The sequence below is a fragment of the Zeus faber genome, assembly GCF_960531495.2.
Source record: "Zeus faber genome assembly, chromosome: 16".
NCBI lineage: Eukaryota > Metazoa > Chordata > Actinopteri > Zeiformes > Zeidae > Zeus > Zeus faber.
Window position 1 is genome coordinate 3,007,801 of NC_137202.1, and position 22,716 is coordinate 3,030,516.

Sequence of the window (22,716 nt, forward strand, 5' to 3'; positions counted from 1 at the left end):
CGACTTCCCGAGATGAATGCAGTCATTCAGCAAGACCTGAGAACACTGCTTCTCCCAGGAGGGTTCTTCACAGTTCCAAACCCGCTTTAAAGACCCTAATGCAGCGCCGGCATTTCAGCAGATAGACATATTGGACAGTAACCCCCCACCCAAAGTATGAGTTAAGCTTGCTGAATCAACTCTAACACAGAAATGGCCTGACTCATGGAAAACAGAAACACAGTGATGGAATGAATAGGTGAATGAGGAAAATATGAAGGGAAACTATGATGATTGTTATGATTTAGGTAGCTCCGTGGGACATTCAATCACAGAGACTAGCTTGTAATTACATCTGCTGTCTGCATCTGTGTGTGTTCTCTTCTGCCTTGTGTTACCAGTGTGTGCGCGTGTAAGCGTGTGCCAACGCCTGCTCGGATGGTGGCATACAATACGTCAGTGTGGATGCTGTAGGTCTGTAGAGTCCCGCTCCTGTCTCAGAACCTGGTGCTCTCATGTTTCAGCATGCGGATGTTGGTGAGCCCCCCGCTGCCCCTGTGCTGGTACCCGTAGCCCTGGTGCTGCCCCTCCAGTCACCGGCCACTGCTGCCTGCCGATGACGCGCTGCTGCTGGGGCTGGAGCTGCCCGAGCCTCGGTCTTCAAACACACTGATCTCTACCTGAGGACGGCCATGACGTCAAGGATCACCAGGGACTGTTCGACACCTAAATGTTATCACACCGTAAACGTCTTGATATACATCATCTGGTTGTTGAGCTTGACCCTCAGATACAGATTAGGATCACACACCATAAACCACTGGCTGCATTGGAACAACTAGATTGAAGTCATGAATTTCATGAAGAAATTAATAGCATAAAAACAAGAATTAATAACTTATTAACTTACTAACATGCTGTCATATCTTTTCTTGGCCCCCAAAGAAGTACTTTTCTCCATCATCTATGTAGCACTTCAACTTGATTGTTGTTTCTGGGGGGTCTCAGCCAGTCAAATCGATGACATGCTGAGGATGATGGGGGGACTAATCAGCACTTTTGATTATTTAATGATGTTTCGCATATCATGTATCTTAATACTCATATTATTTCTTTCATTGCGAGCAGAAAATACAAAGACAATGAGGCGTTGCCTTAACAGCTTCGGGAGGAGGGGGGCACTGTTATGATCACTTATAGCGGGGTTGCTCAGCGGGGTGGTACTGCCCCCGAGGGACCATTCTGAAATTACAGCAGAGACCTGGGGGCTTAAATGATGAAAGTGGGGCATTGGAGGAAATATGGGGGGTTGTAAAATATATTTTTAAATAATTCCAATTCAATACCAGACAAGGCTCAAATTGTTGGTTTTCATCAACAGTACGCTAGCTAGGAAAGCATCACTGAACCTTTTGAACCCGTCTTTACCACAGTGTTGGGCAGATGAGTCAACTTCATTCATTTCAATTGGATGGATGCTTGGTGGCCACGACGTGCCTGAACATAGCCACGGAAACGATTGTTTTTAATACTGCGCGTAAAATTAAAGTTTGTCAGGATTTTACAAAATGGTGCAGAACAACAAGAAAAAGTTCGGGTAAAAGTTATGTTTTTGAAATTGAATCTTTAAATCGTCAATTACATGTTTTTCCATACTTTGTGTATTTTTACAGAATATCACCAGTGTATTTTTTTGTTGGGGAGGGGCATGGGCTCCATGGGGTCTAAACATCCGATCGGGGGTGTTGGTCTAAAAAAGTTGTGGAACCCTGACTTTCATTAATGACAAGCACTACTAAACACTATAAAAAAATATATACTTCACTTACTTTTGGCTGGCATATAAAACCCAGCAACAGCCTTGGCATGACAAAGTCTAAATGAAAAGAGTTTAGCGTGCTCAGATTTGGTCGACAAACTCGGGTCTCCTCACCGCAATACATGTTATGCTTTGGTTTAGTTAGGCTAAAAATGTTCCTCATATGTTCTTCTTTTAAAATATCAGCCTGGACTGTGGTAACACCACAATGTTTTTAAATAGGACAGTTTCTAAACTGTCTTGGGAGAACCCGGTCTGAGTTGGCCTTATCTCTATCTAAAACAGAGGCCATATTGTATGAATGTGTATTGACTAATAAGTGTAGGTAATAAGTTGGCTCTGTCCTTTGGAGCTGGTTCTTACGGTCAGCCCACGCCAGCTACAGTGAGCCAGGGGTATGTGATGGTCTAGTGGACACATGCTCTCCTCTCCTACCTTTCAAATAGACAAATATACTGAACAGGGATTACTCCCATTGAAAGGGAGAGCCGCGCTGTCGGCCATTTCACAAATCATAGGAACATTTGACTGCCTACATCACTGTTTAAATGGTCAGAACCTTGAGATATTTTCTCAACTTTTTGACAGACTTAAAATCACTTTGCCCTGATGGTTCAGCAGGACATTCGACACATCAGTTTGAGCGTGGTCCCCCGTTTATGTTTTGTTGTTGTGGTTAAGCCACAAGTCAGTCACTACAGGTGTCTAGACACACATGTTGCCCATCCACTGTAAAGTAAAAAGGTAGAAGTAGAAGGATACGACCCTCATGCCCCTCTCTATGGGGTCTGTGAGAAGGAGACCTCTGGGTGCATAGATCTTTTCGTTCTGGTCCTGGATGTACCCCGAGATCTTCTTCATCACCTGGAACAGAGCAGGGGACAGACAGTGAGAGTGAGGGACAGATATGAGTAGCAGTTGCACAGGTGGTGAAGCAGATTGTCTGGTACTATAACTGGAAGGTGGCTGGACTGAAAGGAAAAATTCTCTCTCCCTTATTTTTTGATCATTGGGAGTCAATCCGAGCTCTGGGGCAATCATGTTCACTGAAAAACTTTGTTGCCATTGCCCCTGACGCTGGGAGTCAGTTTAGAATTTTCTCTGAATACTGGATCAGTTTAAAAGATTTGGACCCCAATCACTCAGGTTGGCTTCCAAAGATCAAAATAAAGGTATACATTAAAAAATACCAACGTTTTCCTTTGACATCCGTTTTCCTGAAAATAATGCACGTCTTGTGGATTTTCGAATGAAATATTGAAGTTCTTCATTTAACGTTATTAGATTAATTAAATGTTTTTTTTTGTTCATTCAATTCGATTATTATTAGATTAAATATTTTTATATATATATATATAGAAAATGTTAAATGATCAGACTAATGAAATAAGAATTACTGTAGTTTTGTAGTTCTACAGTTCTAAGAAGGAGGCGCCGCACCTTAGGGGCTATGCACCTATTGGTATACATTACACATGGTGTAATTAATGATTTCATCACGTGCACTCGCTTCAGCCAATCAGGATGGAGCAACATTGTTGTATAAAGCCCCGGAGGTCTGCCATTTCATCCTCTGAAAATTAATTCAGGAAGACAGGGGTTGGATCCAGTGGGGTATAAAACCCAAAGGGGCTACGCCTCCTTCACAGAACTGTAGTTAAAAACCCACAGTTACTCTCATTTTATGTCAGGAGTCTCTGCCCCTTAGGGGCTGTGTGCCTATAAGTATACCAGGGGCGGAGACCCCAGACACTATACTCCCCGCTGGACCCGAACCAGCCCAAGTGCGTAAAGGTCCAGGGTGAAGGCTGAAGCAGCCAAAGCCGACAGTGAGCACAATACACTTCCCTGCAACCTTGGCAATCCATAGCGCCCAGATAATGCCAATGGAAAAACAACTAACACCACACACACTGTATGCACAGAGAGAGTGTTAGTCACTAAGTACAGCCGGCACATATGAAAATTTGAGTAGCCTGTGAACAGAAAATTTCAACACAGACTGGGAAAGAGACCCTGCGGAAGCCTTCCGCCTGTAAAACCGGACAAATGGAGACGGCAACGACCAAGACAGTGGCGTACAAGTGTCAACTCGAGAAGAGTGGGCCCGAAGAACGGTTGCTGAATCCCGACCCGCCTATTTATAAGCCATCGCGATACAAACACATAAAAAATTATAAAGGCGCTGTGCAGAGAACGGCTGGCCAGTCACCGCCGCTCCATGGCACACAAACAGTTGTTGTGACAACCGAATTAAAGCTGTGCGGTCCATGTAGTAAGCAAGCGCGCACACAGACAGTGAAGTCACCTCCTCCCACACACCCTGGTGAGGAGGAGGAAAAAAAGCATCCATTGTAACCACCCACGATCTGTATGAGCTCGTCAAAACCCTAGGTGCTAACGTCGAATTAGGACCTAACACAGCACTGCTGAGATCACCATTAATGGCTAAGCAGGCAGGTTGCATGGACAGAGCACAGATCCCCGACACGCTTTGCTGAGGTTAGATCGATAACAGCGGTGTCTTAAAAGACAACCGCTTCAACAGGATCTGAGAGACAATATCACACAAAAAAATCAAATAAAAACAAATCCATGGAGGGATCAGATCTCACTGTGCGTGTGGGGGAGTCTGCAGTCGCTCGCTGGCTGTCACAGCCATGGGAGCCTCGCTTGGGCACGACACGCAGCCAACCATGAGGCACCATGCTCGTGCAGCCTCCAGTTCTATCACCTCCTCGTTTAAGGGCCGAAAAAGGTGATAGAACTTTATTCACTTCATTAAGGAAGGTCTCCGTGTTCCTTTTATACGGGAAAGAGCTTAAGCTGCTTGCCGCAATGCACACAAAGTGCAACCTGAGGAAGGCTCAGATCTCACCATTTGTGTGGGGGAGTCTGAAGCTGCTCCCTCTGTTGTGCACCCAGGGCGCTGGGGACATGAGACGGTAGTTACGGCTGTAACGCTAGTTTCATGCTCTGCGGCGCCACAGGTGGGCAACGTCACTATGGTGCGGGGGTAGACCATGAGCACGCCAGGAAGCCGTGGCCCTTGCTGCCAGTGCAGGGACAGCTGCTTCCTCTCGTCCTCTCTCCTCCTGAGGCATTCGATGGTCTCGGTGAAAGCGTCACCGAACACCCGCTCACCGTTTACTTCTTGGATTCGTGCTAACAGCACAGTGATATGGCCCAAGCAAACGGCCTGCACCTGGGTAAGGTGGAGGATAGCCACAGAGACCTTGGACACCTCCTCTGCCTTGGAATCTCACAGCGACTCTCTACCGGTGGATAGATGAGAGTGACGTCGCCAGCATTGCGTCTTTGGATGTCGCCGCCACTGCCTCTTGGGTCGACAGGACGTTGGTCTTGTCGGCCGGCAGGGCAGTGAACCTGTCCTTCGCCAGGTTTAGTGATTACATTGTGAATTAACAGTGTTGTTGTAAAGTTCACTTTAAGGAAAGTAAAAGGAAAAGGAAATGTTTTTTATTGGTACTTATGTGCAGTTTCTTTGTAGAGTGTCTTGCAACGAGTGAGAATAATAACATTTTGTGAATCTTCAGTTAGTCCCTCTGTAATAAAATGCTGAGCAGGACATAACTTCAACCCCCCTCTCCTGTCTCTGCATGGAACGGATGGACAGATCTTCTTCCTTTCTCCTTTTCCCTGCTTTTGGCGTTTCAACCACCATGAACAGCAATTCCTCCTCAGTACAAGCTCCGACGCTATGCGTGCAGCCATGTTTGCGGGCTGTCTAGGGTCTTCTTCGTTTACTACTTCCTGCTTCACACTGTACTTTCTCTCTACTGCCACCCGTGGTTCCTGAGAATACTTCAACGGACAATGTGCCAGTTATTAACGCTCTGCGCACAACACTGCGCCCCGCCAGCACAATGGTATAACCAGGGCTCAAGAGCCGTTGTTGGCGTTACAGTCGCCATTTCAAAACGCAGAGGAAGCAAGGAGTTCCTACTAACTCGACGACTGAGAATCTTGAGCTTGAACTGGACCTCCAGGGCTTTATACAGCAATGCTGCCCCATCCTGATTGGCTGAACCGAGTGCATGTGATGAATTCAGTACATTCGCTTATGCGGGTTGGATGCATTCCAATAGGAGTGTAGCCCCTTAGGGGCGCAACCTCCTGACATAGAACAAGTCACGCCTGCGTGTGGTGACATAAGATAATAACATAAGGGCTATGAGAAGGGTTTGAGAAGGGCTCTATGAATACAATTTATTTAACTTCATAGGCAATTCAAATCTGGATTAGAACCATTATAGACATAAGGGAAACTTAAAGAAATGCACCTTTTGTGCCTTTCGTTAAGCACTTTTGAGAAAACACTTTGACTGTATGCGCAATCCTCATATCTGAGAAAAAGGTAAAACAAAGATGGGGCTGAAGCAATGTTAATACGCGTACGTCGCTGAAGGGTGGAAGAAATTAAAGATGGAAGAAGTGAGATTGCAGTCCAACTTCTGTGTATAGTTAGGGTACGGCTTATGATACTGAATATCCCAAGTTATTGCCTGTCTTTATTTTTCCTGAACATTATAATCTAAACTCAAAGTAATTCCATTATGCTCAAAGTATGGCAGATATTTTTATACACACTTCCAAGCTGCTCATGTCGAGCGAGGCTCCCTGAATTAAATTACTGAAACTGACGACTGGGAGCTTTTCTCTGTTTGAACTTTTCCATTTAGAGGCTTCAGTTCCTAATTCCAAAGATGGTTCTCCCAGGCTAAATGCCGATGTTCGGCTAATGTCGGCACAGTTTGAAAATATACTAAAATGTGAGGCGGAAAGTTTATTTAGATTACACTGGCATGGTGCTTTTGCGCAATTTCGAAGTGAGCATTGCATCAGCTTTGCTATAACCACGGAGTTATAGCAGTGAAGTGAAGCTGCGCACTAAATTTGCTCCACACAAAGGCATGAAAGACACACACACACACACACACACACACACACACACACACACACACACACACACACACACAAACACACACACACTCACACACACACAGGCAAAGGTATGGAAGTTTTATTGAACTTTAATATTTGTAACCCACAGAAGACAATCCACACATATGTACCATGATACACAAATATCTCACAATTGACAAACATGTATTTTTTTATTTGTGTTTTGTAAAGTCATATCCACACAAATATGGAGCGATTTGCAAATACGCATAACTTAATCTCTAAACATGGATTTTAATTTTGCATAAAAATTATAAAGGTTATACAAATGTAAATAGTTTCACCACAACAAATACATGTAAAGTCATATTTACGCATTTGTGCATCCATTTTTACATGTGAAACAGATTTTGCTCATTTGTGAATCGATTCCTGTCAGTTTGTGGGCCACCTGATATTTGTGATTTCCCCCCCAATAGAGTGCTGCAGGGAAGACATATTTTCGGAGGCCAACCTGGAAGTTTGCAACGCCCTGGTTCCCTTGACCAAAAACCAATGGTGATTTTTTAATTGAATTTTGGATCATTGCAGAAAATAAGCTCTGTGGCAAACAAACGTTTGTGCTTCTTTTTTTTCAAGTGAATGATACACCTTTTTCTGAAAGATAATCTTCACAAGTAAACACCACTTTTCGGATTTTTAAAGCGTAAATGCAATCGGCAGAAGTAAAAAGCTGAGGTTAGGCAATAAAGGAACTCCGCCACAGTCGCATGACTTCAACGTCACTACCACTAAGCTTCCAACTTGTAATTTTATTTGTGCACTTGCCTCTTGAAAAAGCCTGGAAATTTTGAGTTAGAACAGTTTGCAAAAGAGAGAGTATAAACACAACTAGAGGCCATAAAGGCGGACTTTCAGCATTCGGCGTGATAACGTTTAATGTCCCTGACCTCTGTAGTCTCATTTAACCACTTGTTAGCAATTATAATTTTTAAGACACGCTTCCAAATTTATGACTTAGCTTTTTACTGACATTTTTTTGTGTATGCCTGTGTTAACCACAGACCTTGACTTTCAGACGAGGGAACCGGAAGTGCAAGAATGCTAACTTATTTGCAGGTTTTAGGACTCATCCTGCAGCACTCTATTCATTTGTACTCTATTCATTTGTCCAATTCGCTGTACGAATCTGTACAAAACGGTCCGCAAATGTGGGGTGCAGTTACTAGCTACACCAGCGGGGGGGTGACATTCCTTCACGCGAGCCGACGGAACTACAGGCTGTACTGGAATAAGTCTAAAAGAAAAGTCCACCAAGCATCCGTACAACAGCAGGAGACAGCAAGGAGAAGGACGGCCTGGCTTCAACCAGGACATGAAAGACAAAAAGGAGCATCTTCATTTAACCCAACGGTTGTGATTCAGTATCGGCTTCATCATTGTCATCTTCAGGTGGGTGTGCTGTGCTGTGCTTGCTTATTTACCGCCATTACCTGCAGTTTGCTTGTGTACAAGCAAGCCCATGTTAGATCTTTAAGTTCAGGTACAGAGAGAGTCTGTATGTCAGGCATGAATAGCAGCAATAAATGCTGACAATTGTAGACTTGCATGGCTAATTTTATGTTTATGTCAGGTAAACACAACCAGCATGGACATGTATGTATGGACTTCCCAATAATTGGTATTTCATACTACAACTGGAATTACCAAGCAATTCAATGGCCTACATTTACCGCTGTCAGGTGACCAGTAAATGTTCTAGTTCCATCGTAATGGAATCAGAAGCAGGACAGTTGGCCTGATCAATGCAAAATGATCCTGTCGCTGACCCTTTCATCCCTTTCTTTCTCCCTGTCCTATGGGCAGCACCTTGACTTCATCTCTCATGTCCCAGTGGTTCCCAATACTGGACTCTAATCCGCCATCAACACAGCATTCTACTGCTGCCTTCAAGCTGGACTCTTCTCTTGATTTTCATCTCCATCTGAACTTTTCTGCTTGTGAATAGTTTATCAGAATATACTTGTTTTACATTTATATTTAAGCAAATATGAGCCTACTCTTGAGAATTGGGTTTGTAGTATAGTCAAAAGTATCATTAATTGCTACTTAAGTTGGCAGTATACATTTATTTATGTTTAATATGTTACACTTTCTTGTCAGAGTTAAATTACTTTTTAATCACTTTTTTTAACTTAAATTAAATGTTTTAAATTTTTAAACGTACATTTAAAAAAGAAAAATACCACTTGATTAAAATTCACTTTAAGTGTATTCAAGCAGTGTACAAAATTGTGTATCACAATAAATTCTAATTGCCTTACTATTGTATTTATTTACATTATACTTAGTAAAATTTGTACTTGTATTACACACACCCGTATTGTCCGTCAAATGTACTTAAATAAAGCTTTGTAAAACGGTATTAAATACATTTTCACATGTATGTCATAAAGCCCACAACAGAATACTGCATTCCAACATAATTATAGCATACTTTCATGTAAAATGAGAAAAGTTTGCTTAAAGGTATTGCACTTGTGGTATTGAAAAGTAATACAAAACCGTTTTACATGTTGAAATGGATGAACACATGCGTAAGTACAAGTGGAGGTTATGAGTATTTTCAAATCGCTCTGCTTTTGCGGATATGATTTTATAGAAGACAAATAAGAAAAAAACATATTGTGAATATATCCACATGTGTACTATGTAGGGATGCACATTTAAAGGAATTTCCTTATCAATAGTTAACCTTAACAAACAATCCTAGATCAATTGATAATATAAAAGCGAATGATTTCACCAGGGGGGTGCGCCATGGTGCAGGAGCGTTTCTCCTCATTTAATTTCATTTCAAAATGGGTAAGTTCGAGGCAAGACTCGCTAAGCTGGTTCGCTCATACAGGAATATTTGTGACTCGTCTTGGCGCGAGTAAAATATTTAAACTTTTTGCTCGAGTCGAATGTTAAATAGCAGATCAAGTCTGGTGCAGATATGGACAACAGGATGCTAATACAAATACTAAACATTACAACAGTAAAATTCTTATATATAAACAGACACAAAATAATTGAGTTTAATATATTTTATTGAGGTAATCACCATAGCAACCTCCCTCTGTACCATTCACAAGGTGCCATTATCCCGTTCCAGTCTACCGTTTTCCATCTGAATGCAGCATTTGTTGTTGAGGAACTTTAAACATAGTTTCCTCCTCGGCATCGACGCATGCGCAACCATATTCGTTGTTTGTCGTTCTTCCGGAAGCCTCCATCTACTTCGAGTACTATTTCTTGCTCCACTCAGCATTTTTTTCTCCACTGCCCCCTGTCATTCCAGTGAGTACTACTTCTTCCTGGCTAGGTATTTTTTCTCGAAACGCCATGCACCCCACAAAGACTCCTGTTGATATAAGAGCAACACCACAGATTGTTCAGGTATCATCGATAAGACAGATTGGCAATTAATCGATACCCGATCAATTGTTAACATCCCTAGTACCGTGATACACAAATTATCTTCAGTGGGTTACAAGTTACAAAAAGTCCAATGAAGACTTTCATAGAGCGGTTGCCCATGAGAACAGCAAAGTGACTAAGAGATGAGAACTCATCTTGATAGAGTCCCAGGTCACATCTGATAGCAGCTGAAGGAGCGCTGATGGATGATGCCAGATAGCAGTTGCTCTCTCAACCAGCCAATCTGTGAAAAATGACAACTCTGATGTGCCTTGCTTCTACACGATTGTACATAGCCACGTCTATCTCCTCGTAAAATGACTTAACCATGGTTCAAAAATCTCTTTAGACAGAACGGTTTCTCATGATATTCACCAAAACATCCGTATAGAACTCCATTGAAGCTTAGAACTGATGGCTTTACACACAGACCATACTTTAACATGTCCGACTCTACTATACCGTCAAAACAAGCATAGGTCATGGGTTCCCTGCCTGGGGTGCAAGACCCTCATGAGAGGTCACCAGAGATCGCAAGGCAGTTGTGAGGCCTGTAATCTATGCTCTAAAAACCTTTCTCCTTCTACCATGAAAAAAGAACCAAGTCACCTAATTAATGCAGGAAAAAAAAAAGGTTACACATCTTTTAGGGCAAAAGGTTGGGAACGCCATGAAATGCCATTATCAATGAAGAACAATATGGAAAATCAAGATGGCTTTGTAACAGGCCATCATCCAGAATTATTTTCATTGGAAGGAAAACATGAGAAAATATGGTCACATATCATCTGCTGTTAAAGGAACATTCTTTTTTTTTTAACCTAATCCTAGAAAAAGAATGCATCGATGGGCAGTTGATACCAATGATTGAAACATTTACACAATTTACTAAATTATGTATATAACCGCATCATCAGACTTGAATAAAAATAGGCTGAAGGAATAAACAGGGATTTTAATAAACGGGGAACTTCTGCATGGAGGAGCTCAGTCCTGTGCAACCTCACATGGAGTAAAGCATCCAATCTGTCGCAATGTTTTGCTGGAACTGTCTGTGATCGTGCCCCCACAGAAGCAAGATGTGACAATGTATTGGACCTGTGTGCCATGGACTGTGCGTCTGCTTGCATGAAGGGGAAACGATGTGTGCATGCTTCTCCCACATGTGAGGAGGAGGGGCTGGAGACCACGAGACGGAGAGAAACGGGAAAAAGTGTGTGAGTCCTCATGTGCACATGTATCTGTTCTGACACGTTGGTTAGTAGCCTAAAGACTCATGGGAACTGAAGGAGATCTGCACACTGATCTAAGCTCACTGTAGTGTGGCCTTTAATCAGCCTGGGCAGAGCTCACATGCACACACACAAACGTGCACACGCACGCATGCACACACACACACGCACACACACACACACACACACACACACACACACACACACACAGACATACACACACGCTCAAAGGCACACAACCAAACACACACACGGGCCCACCCACACACACACCCACACACACGCACACAAATCAACTTGGGTGGGTGCATTTGATCATGTTCATTCAAAATGCGGACGAGTTGATTTAGTCAAGCTGGTAAATAAACCGATAACGTCTCAACCTCTCCCTGAAGTGGCACCTGGCTGACAGGCAGATGAAACACGTTCTGTGCAGGGCCATTTCTGCATGGCTTCCATAACCCAATGGCTTTTTTTGTGCTTCTCAGTTGGCTCCCCATTTCTCTGTATCGGTTTGATAAAGAAATGTTGATGAAAAGCTGTGACAGATGAATGACGTGGGTGACGTGGCCAGAGAAGAGGAGCGTGCTGGGACTTCACGGCGACCCCGTTTCATCTTACTTGCTACAAAATATACACAGATGCCTCGCAGACAATTAATCAAACTTATTGTGAAGTGTGTGTGTGTGTGTGTGTGTGTTGTGTGTGTGCGAGCAGCAGTGGAAGAAGTATTCAGACCTTCTACTGAAGTAAGAGTACAGATACCCTGACACAAAATTACTCTCATAAAAGTGAAAGTACTGCACAAACATCTCTACTCAAGTAAAAGTATATAAATACTTGGATTCAAATGTACTTATAGTATTAAAAGTAAAAGTACTTGTCCTATCCAGTGATGTGATATTACAGTGGCTATTTACAAATTACAATTTTTAACTTAAGTAACATGCCTGTGGCAAAGTCAAGATATTTGCTTTGAAATGTAATGGAGTAAATGTTGAAAGTTTCCTAAACTGAATATAAATTACAGATACATGAAAATGTACAGAAAATGTACTTTCCAGTGTGTGTGTGTGTGTGTGTGTGTGTGTGTGTGTGTGTGAGTGTGTGTGTTTTGAGCCTGTTCCATCTCAGTAAGCAACAGGCAGCAGCGCAGCTGACAGGAGGACCTGCCCCTTGTCAGGACAGGAGACGTCTGCCTTTCGGTTGCGTTGAAGGTAAGCCCAGCGCCGCGGCTGGCATGCCGTGCCGCACTGCGCCGTGCACACAGGTGCAGGCTCGGGGGCAGGAGGCATTCAGAAGTAGCGGATGGACGGCTGATAGGAACATTGTTTGAGATCAGCACAAAAAAGACAAATCTGATCGTATCTCACGTTCTTTGGCTCCGTCTCGCCGTGAGTGTGTGTTCCAAGGTTGCAGTTTGTGAACTTTTGAAATGTTGTACAAGTGTGCTTGTGCACGTTTCTGTCCATGTGCCTGCTTGTATGTGTTCATGTGGCCATTACTATGTAAGTATAGTAGAAATAATAAGATTACATTATAACATGATGTCATTTTTCAAAGCGACTGTGACAAAGTACATTTATCACAGAAACAATAAGTACTAGTAGAGTAAGAGAGAGGGGTTTTTTTTGGTTTTTTTTACTGTAATTTTGAAATTTTAAGATGGAATTTGTGGGATTTCCAATAATCAGCTGGTGTTTTGCCTACAGCATTGTGCTTCTTGGACTAGTTAGTCACAGCAATGTCAAGAGTGCAAGCGTTTTAACCCGTGTTAAAGGCGTGTCCTACGATCCACTGGTCACAACCAACCAACATAACGTCTAGGTTATGGAGGCAAGCTGATTCCCTGAGATTCCCAGATCCATTACTCATGGGACTGATCAACAGATCATGTAATCCAATCGAACACTCTGCATTCACTCTGGATGGCAAAGGAAGTGACGATGTGCGCTTCTGTCCCGCCCCAACACGAGGATATATAAACCCTACTACCTTCCTCTCCTCCTCTTTTCGCTGCTGAGCACCTCAGAGCGTTACTTTACCGCAGCGCAGTAATAGAGCTGGTCCCTTCCCAGGGAACCATGGGTGCCTTCGCAACCTAGACCTTCCCTATCGCTGTCCCTGCGATAAGGAACGTCTCACAGGGACCTCACTGGACTGTACACCATCACGCGACAGTGTGGTAATCACCCGCAGGGAGGTCCACATAATAACGTACCTGACACTGGAGTGTTTGTCCCAGACTGGCAGGTGGACGTGTTAGGAAAATTCTTGTGGGATACTTTCTATAGCATCTGCATACTCAAATTTGTGCACCAAACATGCCATGCATCGGAGAAAAGGCAAGGTACCCACACTCGCAGGTGGGTGGCTGGGTCAATACGGAGCCATTAGCTGCAGTGACAGGTTGTCCTCCCGCACTCTGTTCAGCAACGGCTGGATGAGTGCCACAGGTGCCCAAGCCGAGAGTGGCGCCTGCTGCCATGGGTGGGCCAGCATGTATACACCCAATGGGGGCTGGTCCTCTCCCAGCGAGAACACTAATGGGCAGTGTGTCATCTCTCGTGATGCATCGCTTGTGTGTGTGGATGCATGTGTTGTAGTGGCGTGCCTTGTGACAATTTAAGATTCTTCTTCTCTTCTTCTTCTTCTTCTTCTTCTTCTTCTCCCCTTGAGGGCTGGTAGGAGGTTTGCGTCTTTTTTCAGCACGACAAAATATCTGCTGTAGTGTCTGGTGTTTCTTCACCTCCTTGAACTTGGCTGTCAGAAGAAGTCACTGGTGGGGTACACAGGAGCATCCAGCAGTGGCAGCTTGTCCCGGTCATGGAGCCCAGTCAGGCCTAGCCAAAGGCCCTGATGTAGGGCCACACAAGCGCCCATGCTACACCTGGTAGCCTGGGCCGAGTGAGGCGGAGGGAGAGGTCCGTGGCCTTCCCCAATCTCAACCAGCATCTCCTCCTTCACCGTGGCCAAGCCGGCCAGCTCAGCTGGACACTTTGCGCCCGGTCGCCTGCATATTAATTGTGCAGGCCGCCTGCCCCGACGCCTAGTAGGCCTTCTCTGCCAGCGATGCTTGCTGTTTGGCCACCTTGGAGTGTAGGGTGGGCTTCTTCCGCAGTCCGATGCCTTCACCTGGGGCAAGACAGCCAGCGACGGGCAGTCTCTGGAGGGAAGGACAATAAGTCAAGCTCCTGGGCCTGGTCTACTCAGTGGTAGGCGTCGAACCCCCTCACTGGCGCTCACACAGAGAAGGGACGAGCCCAGCCCTTTGTCAATTCCTTGTGCACCTTGCAGAACAGCCAGATAGATGGAGCACTTAAATGAGGGGCGCCGGAGTAGAACTCCCCGTCCAGTATGGACACCTCCGTGCCCAGTACAGCCATGGTGGGGGAGCCCATCTTGTTGGCCGCTCGCTGGGACACCTTGACAAGCTTGGCCTCCAGTACCCAAGTTGAGGCTGGAGCCGAGGTCAGGCTGGAGATTGCCGGGAAGCTGGGGAGGCTCTCTTCATCACCCAAGTCCAACTACTCAATATGGGCCCCAAACGATATCCCCTGCTATGCTTCCTCTGGGATATACAGTAAATCGGGAAATAAACCACCAGGGGTATGGGGGCTGGACTAGCACAAGGAGGAGCGACCGCTTGAATGGGGCCAGCTCCTGTGCTATCGCTAGCTGGGGAAGCGGGCTCATCCTCCAACATAGCACCGCCGTAGGTGTCCTCACGCCAGCAAGGAAGCTTGGCGCACGCTGGGTACTCCGCATCATCCTCCAGGAGCTTCGTCCTCCTCGTCATGCTGCCTTCCCCGGCACATTGCGCAGGAGCGGTGGCAATCTACTTTCTCCCTGCGGTGTCCGCAGTCTGGGTACACCCTCCTAGACGCCGTGTTAGTTTGCTCCCAAACCAAGATAAGAAAAAGAATAGTGAGAAACACTGCGCTCCCTCACTAAATGGTACTCGAGACGATGACTCACACCAACTCGTACGAGTTATGAACCTGAAGGTAAAACAGATAATGCTGTGAATTTCGAGAATCTAAAGTAAGATTCTTCTTACGCAAAGAAAGAAAAGAGGAACAGAGGGAGGTACTCTATTGCTGCATTTATATACCACTGCGCAGGGGTTGGACGGAAGCGCAGCATTGTCACTTCCTCTGCCATTCGATGTGAATGCAGAGTCTTCGATTCTTCGATTGGATTACGTGATCTGTCGATCATTCCCATGAGTAATAATTCGCAGTCCCTGGGACAGGGAACCCAGCCCCCACCATGACACCACTTTTGGACCATTTTCTGGGAAGAGGAGTCAGGAGAAATGGAAAATTTGGCATTTCAAGGCTCATGAAGCCTCATCAGAGGTTCGGTCAGTGATGATGATATGATGATACTATAGGTGTGTACTGGGGGTGTGTCGGCGGTTGAACACCTTCTCATAACGCGTCTCCAAGCAGAGGAAGACGATGTACGCGGTGGCACAGGCCAGGCAGCCTTCCAGGTACGACTGGCCTCCGATCTTCTCGGCCTCGGCATAGTAAGAGTTGAGGGTCTTCACCGTCTCCTCAAAGAGGGTGTGCTCGATCTACGCCAAGGAACAAACACACATTCATCACACACACACACACACACACACACACACACACACACACACACACACACACACACACACACACACACACACACACACACACACACACACCAGATGGACTGAGTCAGTGAAGAAGAGTGAGCAAAGCTGTGAGAGCAAGCTGTTCAGTTATAAATTAGCCTGCCAAACACACAACAACAAACAACAACAACAAAAAATGAATGAAAATAACAGCTGCATTCTGCACTCAAAATACACATTAAACAACATCGAAAAAACATGCGTCCTTAGGAATTTTTGGCTGTTTGAGGCTGATCTTGTACAAATGCAGACGGCCCAGAAACCCCTTAGGACTCGAGTTTGGATGTTGTTTCCAGTGAAGGACTGCAAACTAAAAAATATCTCATTATGTCTCTCTTTTCTCTCTCTTGTGTTCCCTGTTCCTCAACTCAATTAAATTCAATGACGCTTGTTTGGCATGGTGAAGTGTACATTTCAAATTGCCAATGCATGATATAACCAAGCAGTTATTTTAAAACAAGCGGAATAATGAATGTAAGAACATAGTGAGAAGATTTTGAACTCACTTTCCACTGGCTCTGCTGAGTTTACTTGTCGTAAGCTGTTACACATTCAGCTGCTATCATGCTACATTTTGGCATTTCTCCAAGTAGGTAGGGCAGTATTTGATTTTATTTGTTTTATCTCTCTCTACCTCTACCTCTCTCTTTACCGCTGATAGTGTCAGCTTCAGATATTAATTACAAAACAGGTCTAAAATAACCCATTTCTCCGACATGTGTTACACAGGAAGACAGTAGCAAATTTAATTTGCTTTCGCTTGTAAATAGTTGTTCGCTACGAACGAATTGTTGCATCACTATTACTAGGCCATAATAATAGCAATAATAATAATTATAATAATAATAAATAAAGCTGTACATGTCTCTGACATTTTTCATGGTGAACAGGATAGTGGCGTGCCGCGTGATTATTTCATTGTAAAAAGTGTGCCGTGGCAAAAATAAGGTTGAGAAACACTGGCCTAAATGGACTGCAAATTCCAATAAAAAAAAACCTCTCCCAACTCCGAACTCAATTGTATGAAAGTTGGTTTGGAGCCGGGCGAGCCGCTGTTGACTCCATGGAGGGGCCCTCATCCCCCAGCACACATTGCATTTGTTTACTGGCGGACCTTGACCGCCCAATTATGGTGACCATGTTGGACAATAAACCCACAAAAATACGGGGAGAATCGCGAACCTGCTTATGCTTTCGAAGTTCGAAATCGAATGGTCATTTCACCTGATTTTTGATTTCGAATTGGATTCATAATTAGGGTGTAGGTGTAGGTAGATTATGGTAATGATTGAACAATGACACTTCTCATTGGTGTCAGTCAACAAAACTTGGCACTCTGTAGAAAATAGGCAGGTCTGATGCTTACCCTGCTGTTCAGCTCTGAGGGGAACTTGGTCTGGAAGCAGCAGACGGTCCCTTGGCTGTAGTCCCTCTGAATGAACACTTTATTGGCCAGGGACGCATTGTGCCTCATCTCCTGGAGGTTGTGGAACTGCACATTTACAAACACACACACGCACAAGCACGCACACACACACACACACACACACACACACACACACACACACACACACACACACACACACACACACACACACACAAAATAATTTAAAATGATGGATTCCCTCATCAGTACCCTGTAGCAGTGATCCATGGGTGCATGAAAAAATCAAGTAAATCTGTTATTTTCCGGTTTAGGGATTGGATGTTCGTCTGTGACGTCATCAGGCATTCCCTCATCAATTTCCTCGTTACTCATGATGATATCAATGTAAAAAAATATATATATATTCATCAAAATGTTGGCAAATACGAACTTTTGCCTCAGCAAATTGGCGCCTACCACATGAGACTTGGCAGACAAAGAACGATTAAACCAAAAAGAGGGAGACACAGTGTGTCTCCCTTGTTTTTCAGCAATAGACAATTCAACAGGCTCCATTCTCTGTAGAGAAGCGGTGAGTAGATCTTCACTGGAATGGTAGTATGGTGGTGGAGGGGTGGAAGCAGAGGTGTTAAGGCTGAGCAGAGCTATCACAAGCTCAATTCTAACCTCCTATTTGCACATTTGAAAAGCCAACGTAAACAGGGGCCGTCGTTAGATTATGACATGCTATATTTCCTGCCTGAATTTCGTACCGTATGGTGTTTCGAGCAGATGACACGGGTGCACATGGGCTGGACATGGAGTGGGGTACTGCGTTACTCTGTCAACACCAGCGCAGGCCCTGCTCGCACCCTCATCGCATTCCTCCTGCATCGATAGAGCCAAATTGCAGTTATAACGGATACTTTGAAAGGGCCCCCTTTACAGCTCTTTGGTGCTGAGTGGTGAGTTTTACACCTAAACACACGTGCACTCTAGAGCTACAGAGGCAGATTGGTTCAGAAAAAACTGGTGTCCCGCTGGGCTGAATTACACTCCTCAAGGGGATGGGGAATTAGACATGAGAGCCTACAGAAAGAGGGGGGAGCAGAGAGAGAGAGAGAGAAAGAGAGAGAGACAGAGAGAGAGAAAGAGAGAGAGAGACATAGAAGAGGCAGAGGCAGAGGCAGAGTAATTCAGAGAGAGGGAGAGATCTAGGCAGGCATAAAAAGGGGTTATAAAAGGGAACTCTAAAACTTTTAGTTCGTATTCTAAATTTTTAAAAATGTAAGTGTTTTTTATAATGCACTGGAGCGCATTCAGAATTAAAATCTGAAACTGAGCTGAAGTTTTTTGGGGGGAAAAGACCCCCCAAAAAACTTCAGCTCAGTTTCACATTTTCCTCAAGCACAGCATTTTACATTCTATATTTACTGGACACTATTCAATGTGAATCACAGCCAGAGTTTGGCTATAACTACACTCCAGCTTAACTGCGAGTTACCAGGGTAATATGGGCAATATTTGTTACGCTCACATGTGTGTCCCACAGTGTTTTCAGTGGAGGAACAGACGCCAACTTCTCAGCACTTCACAGCCTTTATCACTCACAACCCAAAAATAGCATCACAAACCTCTATTTTCATCTGCAAAACCAGCCAAAGACATCACACAGCCGCTGTCTCGCCACAGCTTTCAACATCGCTTTTTTTTTTCCCGTCTTCATACAGATTCTCAACTCCTCCATTTTCAGCTCCCTCCCCTCCACCCTCCCCTCGCCCCATCATCCCGCCCTTTCCTCAAGGTCATCCGGGCAGTTGCTCTATTAATAGAAGCAATTATCATCACATAATTTGCTGTAATTAATGTAACTCATTATGAATTCACTGAGGATCCATGTATATTCAGGCTTACATAAACTTGAATTTTATACAAACTTATGTTTGTAATGCAAATTTCTGATCCCTGATTCTTAATTCTTAAGGGTCTTCTTCAGGGTCTCTGCAATTATTAAAGTGTTTCATTTAAGACCAATTATAATGGAATAATAAGACAGATTTTTGGACTTTTCTCTTAGTTAATAAGTGATTGCAGGTAAGTTCTAGGTATTAGGTAGAAACAGGAAAGGTTATGAACTAGGTGATTCTATGAACAGTTGTTATGAGAGTTGCCTTTATGTCAGATAGCCAGGTAGGAGATAAGGAACTGGAATAAATCTAAACATTACTTTTGTCCACAGAACCTCAGACTTGTATGCACAAGGATTTTCTTGGATTTCTCTCTACAGTTAAGTCTGAAGGTAAATATAGAGTGAGTTGGTACGTAAGAAATGTTGACTCTGATGCAGAAGAACTCGACAAATTTAGACAAAAATAAGTGGATGAAATGAATAATTAAAATCTGACAAAATGTTTATATTGAAATGAGGACTTGGTAAATTCTAATTGAAGACTATTTCATAACGTTTCAGACCCGATATATGTGAAAACTGAATTCACACCATCCTGATGTGTGTGTGTGTGTGTGTGTGTGTGTGTGTGTGTGTGTGTGTGTGTGTGTGTGTGTGTGTGTGTGTGTGTGTGTGTGTGTGTTTGTGTGCGTGTGTGTGTGCGTGTGTGTATGTGTATCAACTCAAATGTGTGTCTGGAGTACAACACAGAGCACTTTTCTATAGAGAGAACAGAGAATTTTGGGAGTCTACAGACACAGAGCTCTGGATGCTGGTGACACAGTCGGTAACCCACGATGCTTCGTGCAGAAAGCCGCAGCTGATGCCAGGGCCCGAGATGAGCGAGGGCATCTGAGTGTAATTGGCCGACTCACCTTGCACTGTAAGATGTTTGATGTGCTCTGTTTCGGGGCCAGTGGGACATCAGAGTGTGTTCAGGACCTTTGCTGATGCCCTGATTGCTCCGTCTAACAGCTCTGTGCCATGGAGCACAGCAACTTAAAGGGAGAGACGCTGTTTCCAATACACAGCAGCTGAGCCAAGAAGGCAGGGGCGCTGTTTATTTGTCTATTTCTCTCTGTTTCTTTCTGTGTCACACCCACAAACATGTACCTATGTAAATCTCTCTCTCTCTCCCTATCGCTCTATCGCTCTCTGTCTGTCTGTCTGTCTGTCTGTCTGTCTATCTATCTATCTATCTATCTATCTATCTATCTGTCTGTCTATCTATCTGTCTGTCTGTCTGTCTGTCTATCTGTCTGTCTATCTATGGTGTACTCACCCCACATTTTCCTCCAAATTTCCACTTACATTAGAATCTGCAAAAATAAGTGGGACTTCAATAAAGAAAGCACAGAGGCCTACGTAGCAAGACCTAAAAAAAACCTCTGGCTGTGACCTTCTCAGCCTAAAAAAACTTCTTTCAAACAATTAAAGTTCCCCGCTGACTGAGGGCTGGATGTGTGGTTTCCTGCATGGGCAACTCGGGTTCAAACACGGTCTGTCATTGTGTCTAAAAATAGAGGCCGGGCAGACAACAGCACAAACCACACTGCCGCCTCCATCGACGACGCCTACGGTGTTTGGCACTGTCCAACTTAGAACCTTATAAGTCGTTTTTGATTATATTTTCAACATGATTGTATGTTTCAAGTGCTAAAACCAATGACTGTCATAAATAGTTAATTATGGCTATGATTGTGGCATATTGCTTCTTACATTTTTCATAGTTTGTTTTGTTTATTTCACAGACACTCTATATACCAATATATCAAGTCACATATACTGTATATCACAATTATATGATGTAAGACATTGAGAGGGATATTACCTATGAAGGTAATCAGTTTAAATGTCAGAGCACACGTGATCCAAAGCATTATTTGCCACTTTTTGAAATGTTATATAATTTGACATTTGGTCCACACACAGTTGCAGTACATGGAATGGAGCAAATTCTGAATTGTTCTGGAACCAGCATCAAGAGTGACTTTGGCCTTATTTCTCAATTGGACTTTACTTCCTTGGCCACAACACAGTGCATGTCAAATACACTAATAAGCTGAAAAGTTATTATGATTACATTTATAGAGGTAATAAAACCATTACAGCATTTAAACATTAGGAAAAAATCTTGAAACAATGAAAAGACGAACAGATGCAAGGCAAAAACTGATCTAAATGAACCAAAATAAATAATGCAAACCAGATGAAAAAGAAGCAGAACAACATTTTTCAATATTAAGCAGGATCACCTCTCTCTGCGTCACATTGAAACGGGTTGCCAAAACCATTGGTACTGTTCTGTAAATAACCGAGAGAAGGAATGCTGAATGCCGGAGCACATCAGAAAGCCTTGGAGGAGGAAACACAACATGGAGGGTTTGCCCTTTCAGGTCCTCGGAGGTGGCCCGGAGCCATTTTTGATCTCCTGGTTTTGTCTGTTCAGCAGTCTTTCTTATGGCGTGTTTGCTGTTTCAGAACACACACACACACACACACACACACACACACACACACACACACACACACACACACACACACACACACACACACACACACACACACACACACACACACATACACACACACACACACACACACACGAATGCTCTTTCATGCACACAGCAACATACACACACAAAGCGGATTGCGTGCACACTGACAGCTCGACATTTCATTGAATTAACTCTTGATTTTCTCTATTCTTGATTCAACTATGCTACTTTAAACGTGTTCCCTTCCTCCCAGCATGATTCAACTATTCCTCCTGAGCTTGGCTAACACAGACAAGACACTTCAATTTCCTTGACAAAGTGGTATTCTAAGTGCTGTTTAGCTGATTGCGTTGACCATAGTTCAGAGCAGACGTCTCCAGGACGTCGGTCCTGCAGCACGTGGGGTGCGGGGCACTGTAAATGGAGATGATTTGTTTTGTGCCGATTGAAATGCATTCTGAAACACGCCCGCTTGGTTTGTTTGCTGACTTGGCAAGTCCTACATCACATAGTCAACTTCAGGACCGGTTTGGGAGAAAGAAGAAAAATGCGAGATAGAGAGAGCAAAAAGAGAAATATGGCAAAGAGGAGAGATAGAGAAAACAGATAAAGAACGTCAGAGAATGCTGTAAAGGGACTTGACTCACTGATGGTTACAAACTGCAGCAGCCTGTTCACATTAAATATGTCATGGATAATTGATGGGCCTTGGACACAAAATCCGTCCGCTGTGTACACGTATGCCTGTGTTGGTGTGTGTGCGCAAGTGTTCTGTGCATGAGTGTGTGCGTGTAGCTCATGCGGCTTGGACGCGGAT

The 22,716-nt window shown here is 44.0% G+C and overlaps 1 protein-coding gene across 1 annotated transcript in view; it reads right to left on the reverse strand.

The window, feature by feature from the left end:
• Nucleotides 1–572: 572 nt before the first annotated feature.
• The window catches only part of LOC307242501 (golgin subfamily A member 7B-like), a gene marked incomplete at both ends in the record, with an annotated part of 43,187 nt that continues 21,043 nt past the window's right edge, over nt 573–22,716 (reverse strand). The window contains 4 exons of the mRNA XM_080016999.1: nt 573–659; nt 2,561–2,662; nt 15,848–16,000; nt 17,454–17,579. Coding sequence (XP_079873125.1) covers nt 573–659; nt 2,561–2,662; nt 15,848–16,000; nt 17,454–17,579 — 468 coding nt within the window. The remainder of the gene's footprint in view (nt 660–2,560; nt 2,663–15,847; nt 16,001–17,453; nt 17,580–22,716) is intronic.